This window comes from Loxodonta africana, chromosome 27 (genome assembly GCF_030014295.1).
Source record: "Loxodonta africana isolate mLoxAfr1 chromosome 27, mLoxAfr1.hap2, whole genome shotgun sequence".
Lineage (NCBI taxonomy): Eukaryota > Metazoa > Chordata > Mammalia > Proboscidea > Elephantidae > Loxodonta > Loxodonta africana.
The window spans coordinates 30,983,806-30,997,386 of NC_087368.1; the positions used below are offsets into that span (position 1 = coordinate 30,983,806).

Below are 13,581 nucleotides of genomic sequence, written 5' to 3' on the forward strand. Positions count from 1 at the left end.
TCTGGAAATTCTTTAGTTAAGGTTTCATTTGGTTGATAATAATCATTTTAAGATAGAAAATGTAATTTAAAAAAATTGTTGCTATTAAGATGATTGTTTTTACTGAAAACTACATGAGAAAAAAAGAATAAAAAATGCCAGACCCCTGACCTGTGTTTTATATATATATAGTAAGTGAATTTAAATAACACTTGAGTGCATGTTTTAAAATAAGACTTGGCTTTTTATAACTCAAATTTGCTAAACATTTAACTTTTTTAAATTCAGCAGGAGCATTTATAAACATTCATCTCAGTTGCTTTATTTTTGTTTTTAGGTAAAATCTGTAAAAACTGGGTCGGTTTTTTGGACAGTGTGCTGCTGCTTATCATATTTCTACATGGTAAGATTTCGTATTTGAGACTACGTGAGGCCTGACGGGTCGTTGGCAGTTGGACCGGTTCCTCTTCTTTCTCATCCAGGGCTTGTTCTCCACTTCCTTTCTCGTGAAATCTTTAGGATTTTAATTTTGGGTGACTTAAAAGCCTACAAAGCAATAAGGCAGGAAAGATACAAGGCAGCTCGTCATCCACCCACAGTGTCTCTATGCCAGTAGCAGGCACGTCAGTGAAGTCAGGCTGTGGGACCCTGAGGTGATTACTGGTACAAACGGTTATTTCAAACTTCAACTGCCAGAGCACATTCAAGAACTTTGTTCTTGACAAGACCTTATTGCCTATTTTTAAATACACTAAAAACATTAATTCTGTTGGCTAAAAGTGAACATTCTCATTATAAACTTTTACTAACTTAGACCAGAACATTCTTGATTATTCTGATTAAATAGAATTAGTCTAACTTTGTGGTATAGACTAAACATTAAAATTGGATCTTGCTTTGTAATATGTTGTAGGAAACCGTTTATACCTGAATAGTACCCTTTGTTATGAGGACTTTAAAGCATCTTTGCTTTAAAGTCATAAAACTCTTTGTGAGAGTCTTCTTGCTTGTCAGTTCGCAGATTATAGTATTTTCAACGTTCTTATTAAACCTGATCTAATTTGAAAAGTTTTCTCCAGTCTATGTAGAAAAATGTTGGATTTGTTGGGATCATGCTATTTCTTACTTAATCGTCAGTAAAAATTAGAATAGGCTGTTAAGAAGTTTTATAAGGTTTATATTTAAGCATTTCTTAAAACTGCTAAAAATCTTAGTGTTCTGTATTTGCTCATTACATGTTTAGATTGTCATGACAAGTAATTTTATCTATTTTAAAAGCTAAAAATACAAACTAAGCGTTTCCTCCCTCATAGGTCTCTGCTTGGGGTGGTTACGTGTTTATCATCAACCTCATCCCACTGCATGTGTTTGTGCTGTTACTGATGCAGAGGTACAGCAAAAGAGTCTACATAGGTGAGTGATTTGGCTTTTCAAACCTCTGAGAGGTGTCACATGTACATTCTTTTCATTGAAAAGATGTTTTTGTTGGCATGAAAAAGTAAAAATGATTGTCTTTGTCTTGCTTTTTATATTAATAAGGAAGCTTAGGCATTTTTACATTAAGTGCTCTGTTACCAGCTTTTCCTTGAGTTTTTGTTTTGTTAGTGTAGAAATGAGGCTAGGTGTAATATTTGTCAGCCATTTTATTTTTGGAAATAGGCACTTTTAGCATGAAAATCATTGACATCTTTTATATCACACATTATTCCAATTCAGATTAATGACCACAAGAGATTGAGCATTCTCAAAGTAAACATTTTGACAAACTTTTGAAAGCCCTATTTTGTATAATATACAAATAGATTGTCTATTTTCTTTAGAAAGCTTTTATTTTTTCTGCAGGTTTTAAAACATATCTTCCGAATAAGATGTTTAGTGATGGATTAACTCATTTTCTATAATAGAGATAGGCTCTTCTGTTGAATTAATCAGAGAGAAATTGTGATCTGAAAACAACAGTCTTAGGAAAATACAGGCAGTACCCGGGCTACCAATGTCCAACTTACTAACAACTGGCACTTAAGAATGGACTGCCATAAAGCCTATTACATTAAAATTTGAGTTGAGTACAGTGGTTCATAATAACAAACACAACCACTGCTTTGTGATGCTTATGAAGATGTTACACAGTTTGGAAGTGTTTAAGTGTTTCATATGCATAGAAAGGTAAGATACATACCACATACTAAGACAGACCTTTAACTGACACTAAATAAGAACCGTATGTACCTGTTCCGAGTTACTTATAAATTCGACTTTAAGACTGACCTAGGAATGGATCTCGTATGTAACCCGAGACTGCCTGTATTCCAATTCCATAAAAAAACGTTGTTGAACAGCAGTGGCACAAAGATAAGGCCTACTTAATCGATTAGAAATTCATCTTTAAAAAGATAGTAGCTTTGACTGACAGTTTGGCAGTTCCTCACCTACCCATGTTATCCAGCGATTCCACTCCTAATTTGCTCCAAGAGAACTGAAAATATATGTTCACACAAAAACTTGTACATGAATGTTCATAGCAGCGTTATTCGTAATAGCTAAAGAGTGAAGACCACCCAATGTCCATCAACTGATGAATGAATAAACAAAATGTGGTATAGCCATTCAGCCGTAAAAAAGGAATGAAATACTGATAACATGCTACAACAGGGATGAATCTTGAAAACATTATGGTACGTGAAAGAAAGCAGACTCAGAAGGCCACAGATTATGATTCTCTTTATGTGAGACGATAAAAATAGGCAAATCCACAGAGGAAGCAAGTAGGTTAGTGGTTGCCAGGGACTTGGAGAGGATTGGAAAAGAGGGGAGTAGAAAGTGACTGCTTATGGATTCAGGGTCACTGTTTGCATTGATGAGATGTTTTTGGTATTAGATAGTAGTGATGGTTGCACATTGTTTTCAGTATGCTAGAAACCACTGGAATGTATATTTTAAAATAGTGACTTTTACAGTGAATTTATGAATTAGAGTGTGAACATGAATTATGTCTTCAATTAAAAATAAAAAATGAAGCCACGTATTGGTTACATTTATAACCATTTTAGCAATCACCCTTGAAACAGTAATAGTAACATATGTCAAGTTCTTAATAAAATCCGTTGCCGTCGAGTCGATTTTGACTCCTAGCGACCCTACAGGACAGAGTAGAACTGCCCCATAGAGTTTCCAAGGAGCGCCTGGCAGCTTCAAACTGCTCACCTTTTGGTCAGCAGCTGTAGCACTTAACCACTACGCCACCAGGATTTCCAAGTTCTTGATAAGCACTGCAAACTGTTCCAAGTTCTTTACATTAATTTACATTACATTATGCGAGTACTCTTCGGAACTGCACTGTGAGGGTAGGTACTGTTACTGTCCTCATCTTACAGACAAAACAGGTGAAGACACAATAATTTGTTCCAGACCACGTAGCCAGTAATGGAGCTGAGGTCTGAATTGAGAAGTTTTCGCTCCAGAGCCCATGATGCTCAAAGCCAGTGTGTTGCTGTCTCCCGTATAAATTAATACATTACTGTTGCAACGTGATAACCTGTGGTAGCACTCTAAGCTGAAAAACTATAAGCAGTAATTGGAACCTAGAAAAATGAATGATAGATTTTAAACTATAATTCTCGGATTTTTTCTTTAAGAGCATAAAAATATTTTTAAAAAGTAAAATGCTTACAGGAGAGGAACTAAAAGTTTGTTTTAAAAAATTGGGGTCCTGGAAATTAAATGGTCATGGGGATAGAGTGGGAAGAAGATTTTTGTTAAATGCCCATAAATTAAGAGGAAGAAAACCCAAAGAAGTCAAAAGTAGCCAGATAAATACATTGTCAAAGAGATCAAATGAAAATATTTCAATATAAAAATTTCAAACGCAAGCAGTGTCCAAGTCCCTTTGAATGTTAGCACCAAGGTCTGAAGGAGGAGAAGTGAGAAGGAGCCTTGGATCTGGTGACTAGGCTTTCCGCAGGCACTGTAGAGTAGCATGAAACTAGTGCTGCTTTGGTTGACTCTGGAAGTGTTTCTTCTTTTCTGAAGGGAGAAGAACAAGATGGCTTAGGGTGTTGTAGGTGCTCCTGTTCGCTTTGATCTCTCTCTCTACCTGGATAACACTAGGAGTGTTTTTGCTGATTTTTATGCTGTTTTATAGCATTTGGAAACCCTGGTGGCCTAATGGTTATGTGCTATGGCTGCTAACCAAAAGGTTGGCAGTTCACATCTACCAGGCCCTCCTTGGTAACTCTATGGGGCAGTTCTACTCTGTCCTATAGGATCACTATGAGTCGGAATTGACTCGATGGCAGTGGGTTTGGGTTTTTATAGCATTTATAGAAAATGGTGGCATAGAGCCAGTGTTTCTCGTCCATCTTCAGTGTATCAGGGTTTAAGTTAGATTTCACTTAATGGCTCTGAGAAACATGGAAGGCACCATAAAGTGTTTTTACAATTGTCCATTGCTTTTAGCCCATAGCGTCCTTTGTAATCATCCCTCCCCTTAAGCAGAAATAGTTAGATGAAGGAATAGGATTTCTAAGTGGTAATCTCGCAGAAAATTGTATGAACCCTAAGTATGGCTGTATTCCACAAACCACATTACACGAATTATTTGAAATAACCATGAAAATGGCTTTCCCTTTGAATACATATTTCCGTATTTCCTTAGACCTGGCTCTTCAGCCAGAGAGAAGCATCATTTGGTTCACACGTGGCGCGAGGGCACACAGAAGGCCATGTGGGTGTCGTGGAAGGAGAGGAGTGGCATGGGAGTGCGAGAGGGTTCGAGGAAAACTGAGGTGGGGGGCCTCTCTGCTGCATGAAATTTGGGGGGGAGTATAAATTGAAATATTTTGTAAAGGTATGTACAGGACTTGTTGAGTTTTACTATTAGGAAGTGAATTGTACCAAGTTAAGTTATAAATAATGTTTTAACAAGAACACCCAAATCTTATTTTGCATTTACAGAAAGACTGGTTTGTAGGAATTATTACATAACTCTGATGAGATGTAAAATGATTTAACTTTTCTCATTTGATACAAGTTGAAAATGATCACACTCTGCCTTTATGTCATTTAAAAAAAAAAAAAACTCAAGACCAAACCCATTGCTGTTGATTCGATTCTGACTCATATTGACCCTACAGGACAGGGTAGAACTGCCTGATAGGATTCCTAAGGAGTGGCTGGTGGATTCCAGCTGCCTACCTTTTGGTTTTTGTTTTTTATAATATGTTACAAAGAAATTGTTAAACATGGAAAGATTTAGGGATGTTCACTGTGGCGTTATTTTTTAATTGTAAAAACAAATGCCCAATAAGGAAATAATTGCTTAAATTCTATTGTTGCCATGTCATAAAACACTATGTAGCTATTAAATGTGATCTTTTTGAATATTTGATGATATAGGAAAATGTTAATAAAGAGCAGAACAATAAGGTTTACTTACCATTGGGTTTTTTTTTTTTTTTTAATGTACTTTGCTTTCCAGATTTAGTACAAGCATGTTTTAAATTCACAAGGAATGAATGTCCTCCTTTTGACAGGTTTTGCGGCATATGATTTTAGTAGTTTTTTAAAAAATAAAATCTAGTAACTGGTTTTCAGCTTATAGACGTGAATTTTAACTTTCAGGGCTTATAAGGGCTGCATTCACTGAATTTGAATATTAGTTTAAGAAGAGGGAAGAAATACTAGTTTCTTGTGTTGATGGATGATTTTCAAATGTAGCAAAACAGCTTGTTTATGGTATTATCTACATTTTTTTCATGAATTAATTTGAGTCAAGAGTAAAAGAATTGTTTTTATGTTATCTAGAATGTATTTTTTTATGGTAATATTTGCTTGTAACCATCATAAAAAGAATAAAATATTCCAGGCATAACACATATTGTCGTTTCATAGAAATTATTCTGGGATTGTGTATCTTGTGAATATAGAAAACATAATTCTACTGTTGGATGAATTAAAAAAAAAAGCAACCACAGTCATATTTATACCTGGCAGCTGTCAGCAGAACATATCTAAAGTTGGTTAACCTTAAATAACAAACTTAAAAATATTGCCTACAGTAATGCCACGATACAAGAGCTGAAAGCTCTAGAATTTATTTTGTCTAATAGATACTAAGTTTTGTACTAGCCGTTAGGATACAAAGACTAACAAAAATGGCCTGCCTCTAGAACAAACAAACAAAAAACACACAAACCTTTTGCTGTCAAGTTGATTCCGATGCATAGCGCCGCTGTGGAACAGAGTAGAACTGCCCCTTAGGTTTCCAAGGCTGTAAATCTTCACAGAAGCAGATTGCTGATGGGTTCAGACCAATACTTATATTATGCAGTGTAATCAGTTTTATTGCATATGAACAAAATGGAAACAGGAGGAAGTTTGTGAAAACCAGTTTCAGGACTTTGAAAGTCTAGTTAGGCTTCCCAGCTAACCGTGTCCTGAAAATTTTGGAGATGATTTTGATCTTGAGAGGAGAAAATCGTATGGAAACAGATTTCCAGAGGTTTTGTGATGCCGTAACCACAAATGAGAGGTGTCCTAGCGCAGATGGAGCTCTGGGGGCACAGTGGTTAAGCATTTGGCTGCTAACCAAAAGGTCAGCAGTTCGAATCCACCCGATGCTCCTTGGCAACCCTAAGGGGAAGTTCTACTCTCTTCTGTAGGGTTGCTCTGACTTGGAATTGACTTGAAGACAATGGTTTTGGTTTGCTTTTATTTGTTTATTTATATAACATAGCTATTCAGAAAACAGGCTCCAGAGCCAAACTACCAGGATTCGATTTCTGGCCGGGTCACTTACTAACTTTGTAACTTTGAGAAAACTAATTTCTTTATGCCTTAAGGTCCTCATGGGTCTAACAGAGATAATAATAGTTCCTACCTTGCGGAGTCAGTTATGAGGATAAGTGACTTACTGTCATGATAGGTACTTACAATAGGGCAAACACAGAGTGCTATTTAAGTGTTTGCTTCTGTTGGCGTTAAAGTTCTGAAAATAGCCAGAAGAGTAGAAAGGGTTCCAGAGGCTGAGAAGGGGTTTTTATAAGGACTAAGGGGATAAAACCCTAATGTAAGTGCGGGATTATTCCCTTTTTTGGATGGAAAATAAATTTTGCTACAGCTATTTGCCATGAGTTGGAATCTACTCAGTGGCAACTAACAACAACAATTTTTAATTTTATTGTGGTAAATTATATGTAACATAAAATTTGCCGTTTTAACCATTTCTAAGTGTACAATTCGGGGGCGTTAATTACATTCATCAAGTTGTTCAGCCTTCACCACTGTCTCGTTCCAGAACTTTTTTGTCATCCCAGACTCTGCACCCAGTGAGCAGTAACTTCCTCTCGTCCCCTCTCAGAGCCCCTGGCAACCTCTGGTCTGCTCTCTGTCTCGATCGGTTTGCCTGTTCTAGATATTTCACGTAAATGGAATCATACAGTGTTTGTCCTTTTGTGTCTTACTTATTTCACTTAGCATAATGTTTTCAAGGTTCATCTGTGTCATAGCATGTATAAGAACTTCATTTCTCTTTGTGGCTGAATAATCATTATATGTATATCCTACAATTTGCTTATCCATTTGTCCGTTGATGGACATTTGGGTTGTTTCTACCTTTTGGCTGTTGTGAATAATTCTGCAGTGAACACTGGTGTACAAGCACTGTTTGAGTTTGTCGTAGGGGAAAAAGACTCCAAACTCAAATTTAATCAAAAGAGATTTTTACTAAGCCAAGACAAAGGCAATCATTTGAATGAGAGAGATCATCAGCATGTATCCAGTACAGAGGCTGGAGGAATCATGGTCATGGTGTCTGTTATATACTATAGAGGACAAAGAAAATCATCGTGAGGTCATGGTTGGTACCAGGTCAGTTCATCGCTGTCGTAGATGGGGTACAGAAGCAGGGAGAGGACCAAGACTAGGATACGTACATAATACAGGTTAAAACAGTTACAGGATTGGTTCTGGGGTTTTAATAACCTGGCTATGTGGTGGCTGGGGTTGACCCATGATCATGCAGTCCTGAGTCATAGTCACAAGGTGGTTATAAGATAATACCAGGATAATACCTTTAACTTAAACCAGATAACATGCATCATGGAGCATTTCCTTCTTTGTTTTACTGAAAAACCCTTTGCCATCAAGTCAATTCCGACTCAAAGCAACCCTGTAGGACAGAGCAGAACTGCCCTGTAAGGTTTCCAGGAAGCGCCTAGTGGATTTAAATTGCTGACCTTTTTGTTACCAGCCATAGCTCTTAACCACTACGCCACCAGGGTAGGGTTACCGTTGTTTTACTTAGGTACCCTTATTTATTAACCAGCAGCGAAACTTGTTGTGCTGGTTTTTCTATCACATAACTAGAGTAAAGGACAATTGGACCTTACTTGCCCTAGTTTTCCTTACTATGGCCAAGCGCTGTAAAAATTAGGGGGTCTCCACTCTCCTCATGGAGTTCCCACTTTCAGTTCTTCTGGGTACACACCTAGGAGTGGGATTATTGGGTGATATCAGAGTTCCGTGTTTAACTTTCTGAAGGACTGCGGACTTTTCCACAGCCGCTGCCCCATTTTACATTCCCACCAGCAAGTGCAGAAAGGGTTCCAGTTTCTCCACATCCTTGCCAACACTTGTTTTTTCCATTTTTTCTGATAATAGCTGTCCTAAGAGGGTGTGAATTGGTGCATTGCAATTTTGATTTGCACTTTCCTAATGACTAATGATTTCGAGCATCTTCTTAGGTGCTCGTTGGCCATTTGTAGCTCTTTGGAAAAACGGCTGTTCGAGTCTTTTGTTCCTTTTTTTGATTGGGTTGTTTGTCTTTCTCTTGTTGAGCTGAGGGATTTCTTTGTATATTCTGGGTATTAAACCTATATCAAATGTGTGATTTGCAAATATTTCTCTCATCCTGTAGGTCATCTTGTCACTTTTCTTGATAATGTCCTTTGATGCACAAGTTTAAATTTTGACGTAGTCCAGTTTATCTGTTGTTCCTTTTGTTGCTGGTGCTTTTAGTGTCATATCTAAGAATCCACAGCCAAATCCAAGCACGTGAAGACTTACCCAATGTTTCCGTCTAAAAGTTTCATGGTTTTAGCTCTTACATGTAGGTTGTTGATCCATTTTGAGTTGATTTTTTATGTGGTATGGGTTCTAACTTCTTTTGCATGTGGAAATTCCTTTGTTCCAGCACCATTTGTTAAAAAGACTATTCTTTCCCCATTGAATAGACTTGGCACCCTTGTTGAAAATCTTTTAGCCATAGATGTTTGGGTTTATTTCAGGACTTTGAAGTCTATTCCATTGGTCTGTGTTTATGCCAGTACCACAGTATTTTGATTACTATTACTTTTTGTAGTAAGTCTTTATCGACGGCACCGGGCTGGGTAGTAAGTCTTTAAATCAGGAAGCGTGCATTCTCTCACTTCGTTGTTCTCTCACTTCGTTGTTCTTTTTCTGTAGGTCACTGTGGCTAGTATTGACACCTCAGCAGTGATTTTTATTTGTGGATATTGCACCCTGCATCTTTACTGAATTTGTTTATTAGCTCGAGTAGCTTTCTTACATGTTCTTTGGGATTTCCTATATATAGCATCCTGCCATCTGTGAAGAAGGATGGTTTTACTTCTTCCTTTCCAATTTGGATGCCTCTTGTTTCTCTTCTTCCATAATTGCCCTGTCTAGAACTTCCAGTACAGTTTGAATAGCAGTGGTGAAAGCCAGCATCCTTGTCTTGTTGCAGATCTTGGGGGTAAAGCTTTCAGTCGTTCGCCATTGAGTGTGACGTTAGCTGTGGGTTTTTCATAAGCGCCCTTTGTCGTGTTCAGGAATTTCCCTTCTGTCCAAGCTTGTTGAGTGTTTTTGTCGTGAAAGAACGTTGGGTTTTGTCAGGTTGCTTTTCTGCATCAATTGAGATGATCATGTTTCTTTTTTCTTCTGCGGTGTTAATTAAATTGATTTTCTTATGTTGAGGCACCTCTTGCATTCCTGAGATAAATCCCATTTGATCGTGGTATATAATCCTTTTAATATGCTGTCAGATTCAGTCTGCTAGTGTTTTGTTGAGGATTTTTGTATCTGTACTCATGAAGGATATTATTGGTCTGCAGTTTTCTTGTGGTTTCTATATCTGGCTGCGCTATTAGGGTAATGCTGGCCTTATACAACGAGTTTAGGAAGTAGTCCCTCTTCTATTTTTCTTGAAAGAGTTTGTGAAGGATTAGGGTTAATTTTTCTTTCTTTCTTTATTTTTGTAGAATTCCACAGTGAAGCTATCTGGTCTCAGACTTTTCTTTGTTAGGATATTTTTTGATTATAGATTCAATCTCTTTCTAGGTCTGATTACGATTTTTTTTATTGTGTAAAATACAGCGTAGAAATAACATTGGTGTGTTGTAAAGTACAAGAAAGCAATTAAAACATAACTTCTAATAAATAGATTGATATGCTATTTTTAGTTATAATTTTAAAATTTAATTTCAGATAATGTATATAATTGAAAAGTCAAATATTACCACAAGGCTTTAGTATGACAAAATCAGCAGTGCTTTCCTCCTCTTTTTTCTTAGTTACTCTTTAAATTCTTTTTCCCAGAAGCAACCACTTTCCGTTTTTAAATTGTTTCTTCTAGTTCTTTTTGTTTTTTAACCACTAATGTACTTTATGGAGCATGGATGGCGCAGTGGTTAAGAGCTTGGCTGCTAACAAAAGGTTGGCAGTTTGAATCTGCCGGCCACTCCTTGGAAACCCATGGGGCAGTTCTCTGTCCTGGAGGATCGCTATGAGTTGAATTGACTCAACGGCAATGGGCTTTGGTTTGGTTTAATGTACTTTACACTTTTATTTCTTTTTTTCAATTTTAGATGTCATCTGTTAATCTCTTAATCCTTACCCATTTAGGATTGAGGTGGCATCCATAAATTTCTGCATACACACAAAAATAGGTACATAATCATATACTGTTTCATACCTCTTTGCTTCCAAATATATTACAGTTTTTGAATGCAGTGAAACCTGTGAGGGCTGGAACTTGCTGGAACAGCCTTGGTTTTCCAGGTCTTGCCAAGTTTTCCTCCTTTGACAGGGTTCAGTCTTAGGACTTTTCAGTTGCTCGTGTTAGTAGAAAATATTTGAGTTTTCCTTCTCTGACAGGTTTCTGCCCTACACAGGTTCTGGTTTTCAAAGGTTTTTTCTATATCATTTTAACAGTTTTTTAAAAAATAAAATCTAGTAACTGTCTAAGCAGGGAAGAATACTACCACATTTTATTTTTTTTAAATATAGAATTATGCTCTTTGTTTTGAGTAGTGTTGCTTGAAAAACATTAGAAAGGACTTAATTTTGGGGGCTTCAGATCAGAAATAACTCCCATATGTTCCCATGAAGTTTATTACCACAAGGAGCCCTGGTAGCACAACAATTAAGTGCTCAGCTGCTAACCGAAAGGTCAGTGGTTCAAACCTACCCAGCCAGCTCCGTGGGAGAAAAGAGCTGGTGATCTGTTCCCATAAAGATTACAGCCTAGGAAACCTACGGGTGGGTCGGTTCTGCTCTGTCTTATAGGGTCGCGATGAGTCAGAATCTACTCAGTGGCACACAACAATAATAACATAAGCTACATGTTAGCTACCAAACTAGTGGGGTGCCTCTGGGTGGGTGCGAACCACCAGCCTTTCAATCAGCAGTTGAGCACTTTGGCCATTGCACCGCCCAGGTACTCCTTTAATAGGTAAAGCTAAGTATTATTTATGTGGTTGGGTCTTTATTATCTGTGTTAGTACTTACCACTTTTATAACATGGCCCATTCCAGGCCTTGGGCAGTCTGTATTCTGGGAAGAGGGGCTAGGATTATTGTGAAATAACCAAGACAAGACAAGCAGCATCTTACTGAGGTAGGGGCATTGGGTTAATTGATAAAGTCGAAGAGAAGGAATGTTTTCTGGGCTTCCACATAACTGCTGCTGCTTACAGAGTAATTTACCCCCGAAATTAAAGTTACCTGCATTTTTCAACAGGTCAGTGAGAGCTCAACTATGAAAAAGTCATGGTTAAACATAGAATAGAATTGTTTTTTCTCAGATTAGAGCTGTAAGTGAGCTCACAGCAGTATAAAAGTTGCTGTGTTTTTAACTGCAGAAATGTCTTTAAAGTTGCTATTAAGTTTATGGAATAGAAATGCTAAATATCAAGGTACCTTTGCCTTATGTGATGACACTTGTGATAGAACATCTTTCAGACTTGTTAACTGCAGCTTTTTGTTGATTTTTAAATAACTGTTTTTTAAAGAATATAGTAAACAACCTTGTTAGGAGCCATCGAGTCAGCTCCAACTCATAGTGACCCTGTGTACAACAGTTGAACGAAACACCGCCTGGTCCTGCGCCATCGTAACAGTTGTTGTTGTGCTTGAGCCCATTTTTTGCAGCCGCTGTATCAGTCCATCTTGTTGAGGGTCTTCCTCTTTTTCGCTGACCCTCTGTTCTACCAAACATGATGTCCTTCTCCAGGGACTTGTCCCTCTTGATAACATGTCCAGAGTATGTGAGACAAAGTCTCGCCATTGTTGCCTCTGAGGAACACTCTGGCTGTACTTCTTCCAGGACAGATTTGTTTGTTCTTCTGGCAGTCCATGGTAGAGTCAGTATTCTTCACCAACACCCGCAATTCAAAGGCATCAGTTCTTCTTCAGGCTTCCTTATTCATTGTCTGGCTTTCACATGCATATGAGGCAATTGAACACACCAAACAGGAGATGACCCTTAGAGCCCAAAGACGAAATACATTATCTGCAGGAATGGAACAAGTACATATAACACTGAACTACGAGTTTCCTATTACTTTACCTAGAATGTTAAATTTATCAGCGATGTTCTATATTGAGTTCATTGTTTTGCCTTTCCTACTTATTGTACCTTCAGGAGACACAGGCCAAGAGCAGACAGGCAAATGGGACTATGGTAGTTACCCCACAAGATCATTTAGACAGTAGTTGTCCTATTGATCATATAAAGTGAATTTTCCGAATGAGTATCCTATAATAGGCATTGAAGGTAGTTATTGGGGACGGAGGAGTTCCTTAGACTGGTTTATAATGCTAAGGATCCCCTTTACAGCTTTGTCAGTGGATATTTTAGAGGGAAAATTTTTACTTCAGGTGAGTACTTGAAGGAAAGATGCTGTTGTTTCTGCCACCTATACTGTTAATGGCTTATTTAGTCGGCAAAGGGCTGCTCTTGTGGGAGCTGCCTGCATTAAGACCCAGGGTATTTAGAGCAAGGGTCTCCAACCTGTGATTTAGCAGAAATCATTGGCTTGGTCAGAAAGGTTTTATCAGTAAACAGTAACAAAGAATCTTAATGTTCTACAAACTTAAAAAAAAAAAAAAGGTTGCTGTGAACTCAGTTCCGACTCCTGGCAACCCTTTAGGACAGAGTAGAAGTGCCCGATGGGGTTTTCCAGGCTGGGCTGTAATCTCCATGGAAGCAGACTTCCACATCCTTCTCCCGTGGAGCAGCTGGTGGGCTTGAACCACCAACCTTTGGGTTGGCAGCGACTGCGCCGCTACGCTCCACTCCCTTCTACAAACTAAACAGACGTGATGA

General features: G+C 37.9%; 1 protein-coding gene across 1 annotated transcript in view; it reads left to right on the top strand.

Moving 5' to 3' along the window:
* Nucleotides 1-13,581, top strand: part of STT3B (STT3 oligosaccharyltransferase complex catalytic subunit B) — a 101,627-nt gene that overhangs the window by 57,904 nt on the left and 30,142 nt on the right. Inside the window, exons 4-5 of the mRNA XM_010595536.3 lie at nucleotides 317-382; nucleotides 1,293-1,392. Coding sequence (XP_010593838.2) covers nucleotides 317-382; nucleotides 1,293-1,392 — 166 coding nt within the window. The remainder of the gene's footprint in view (nucleotides 1-316; nucleotides 383-1,292; nucleotides 1,393-13,581) is intronic.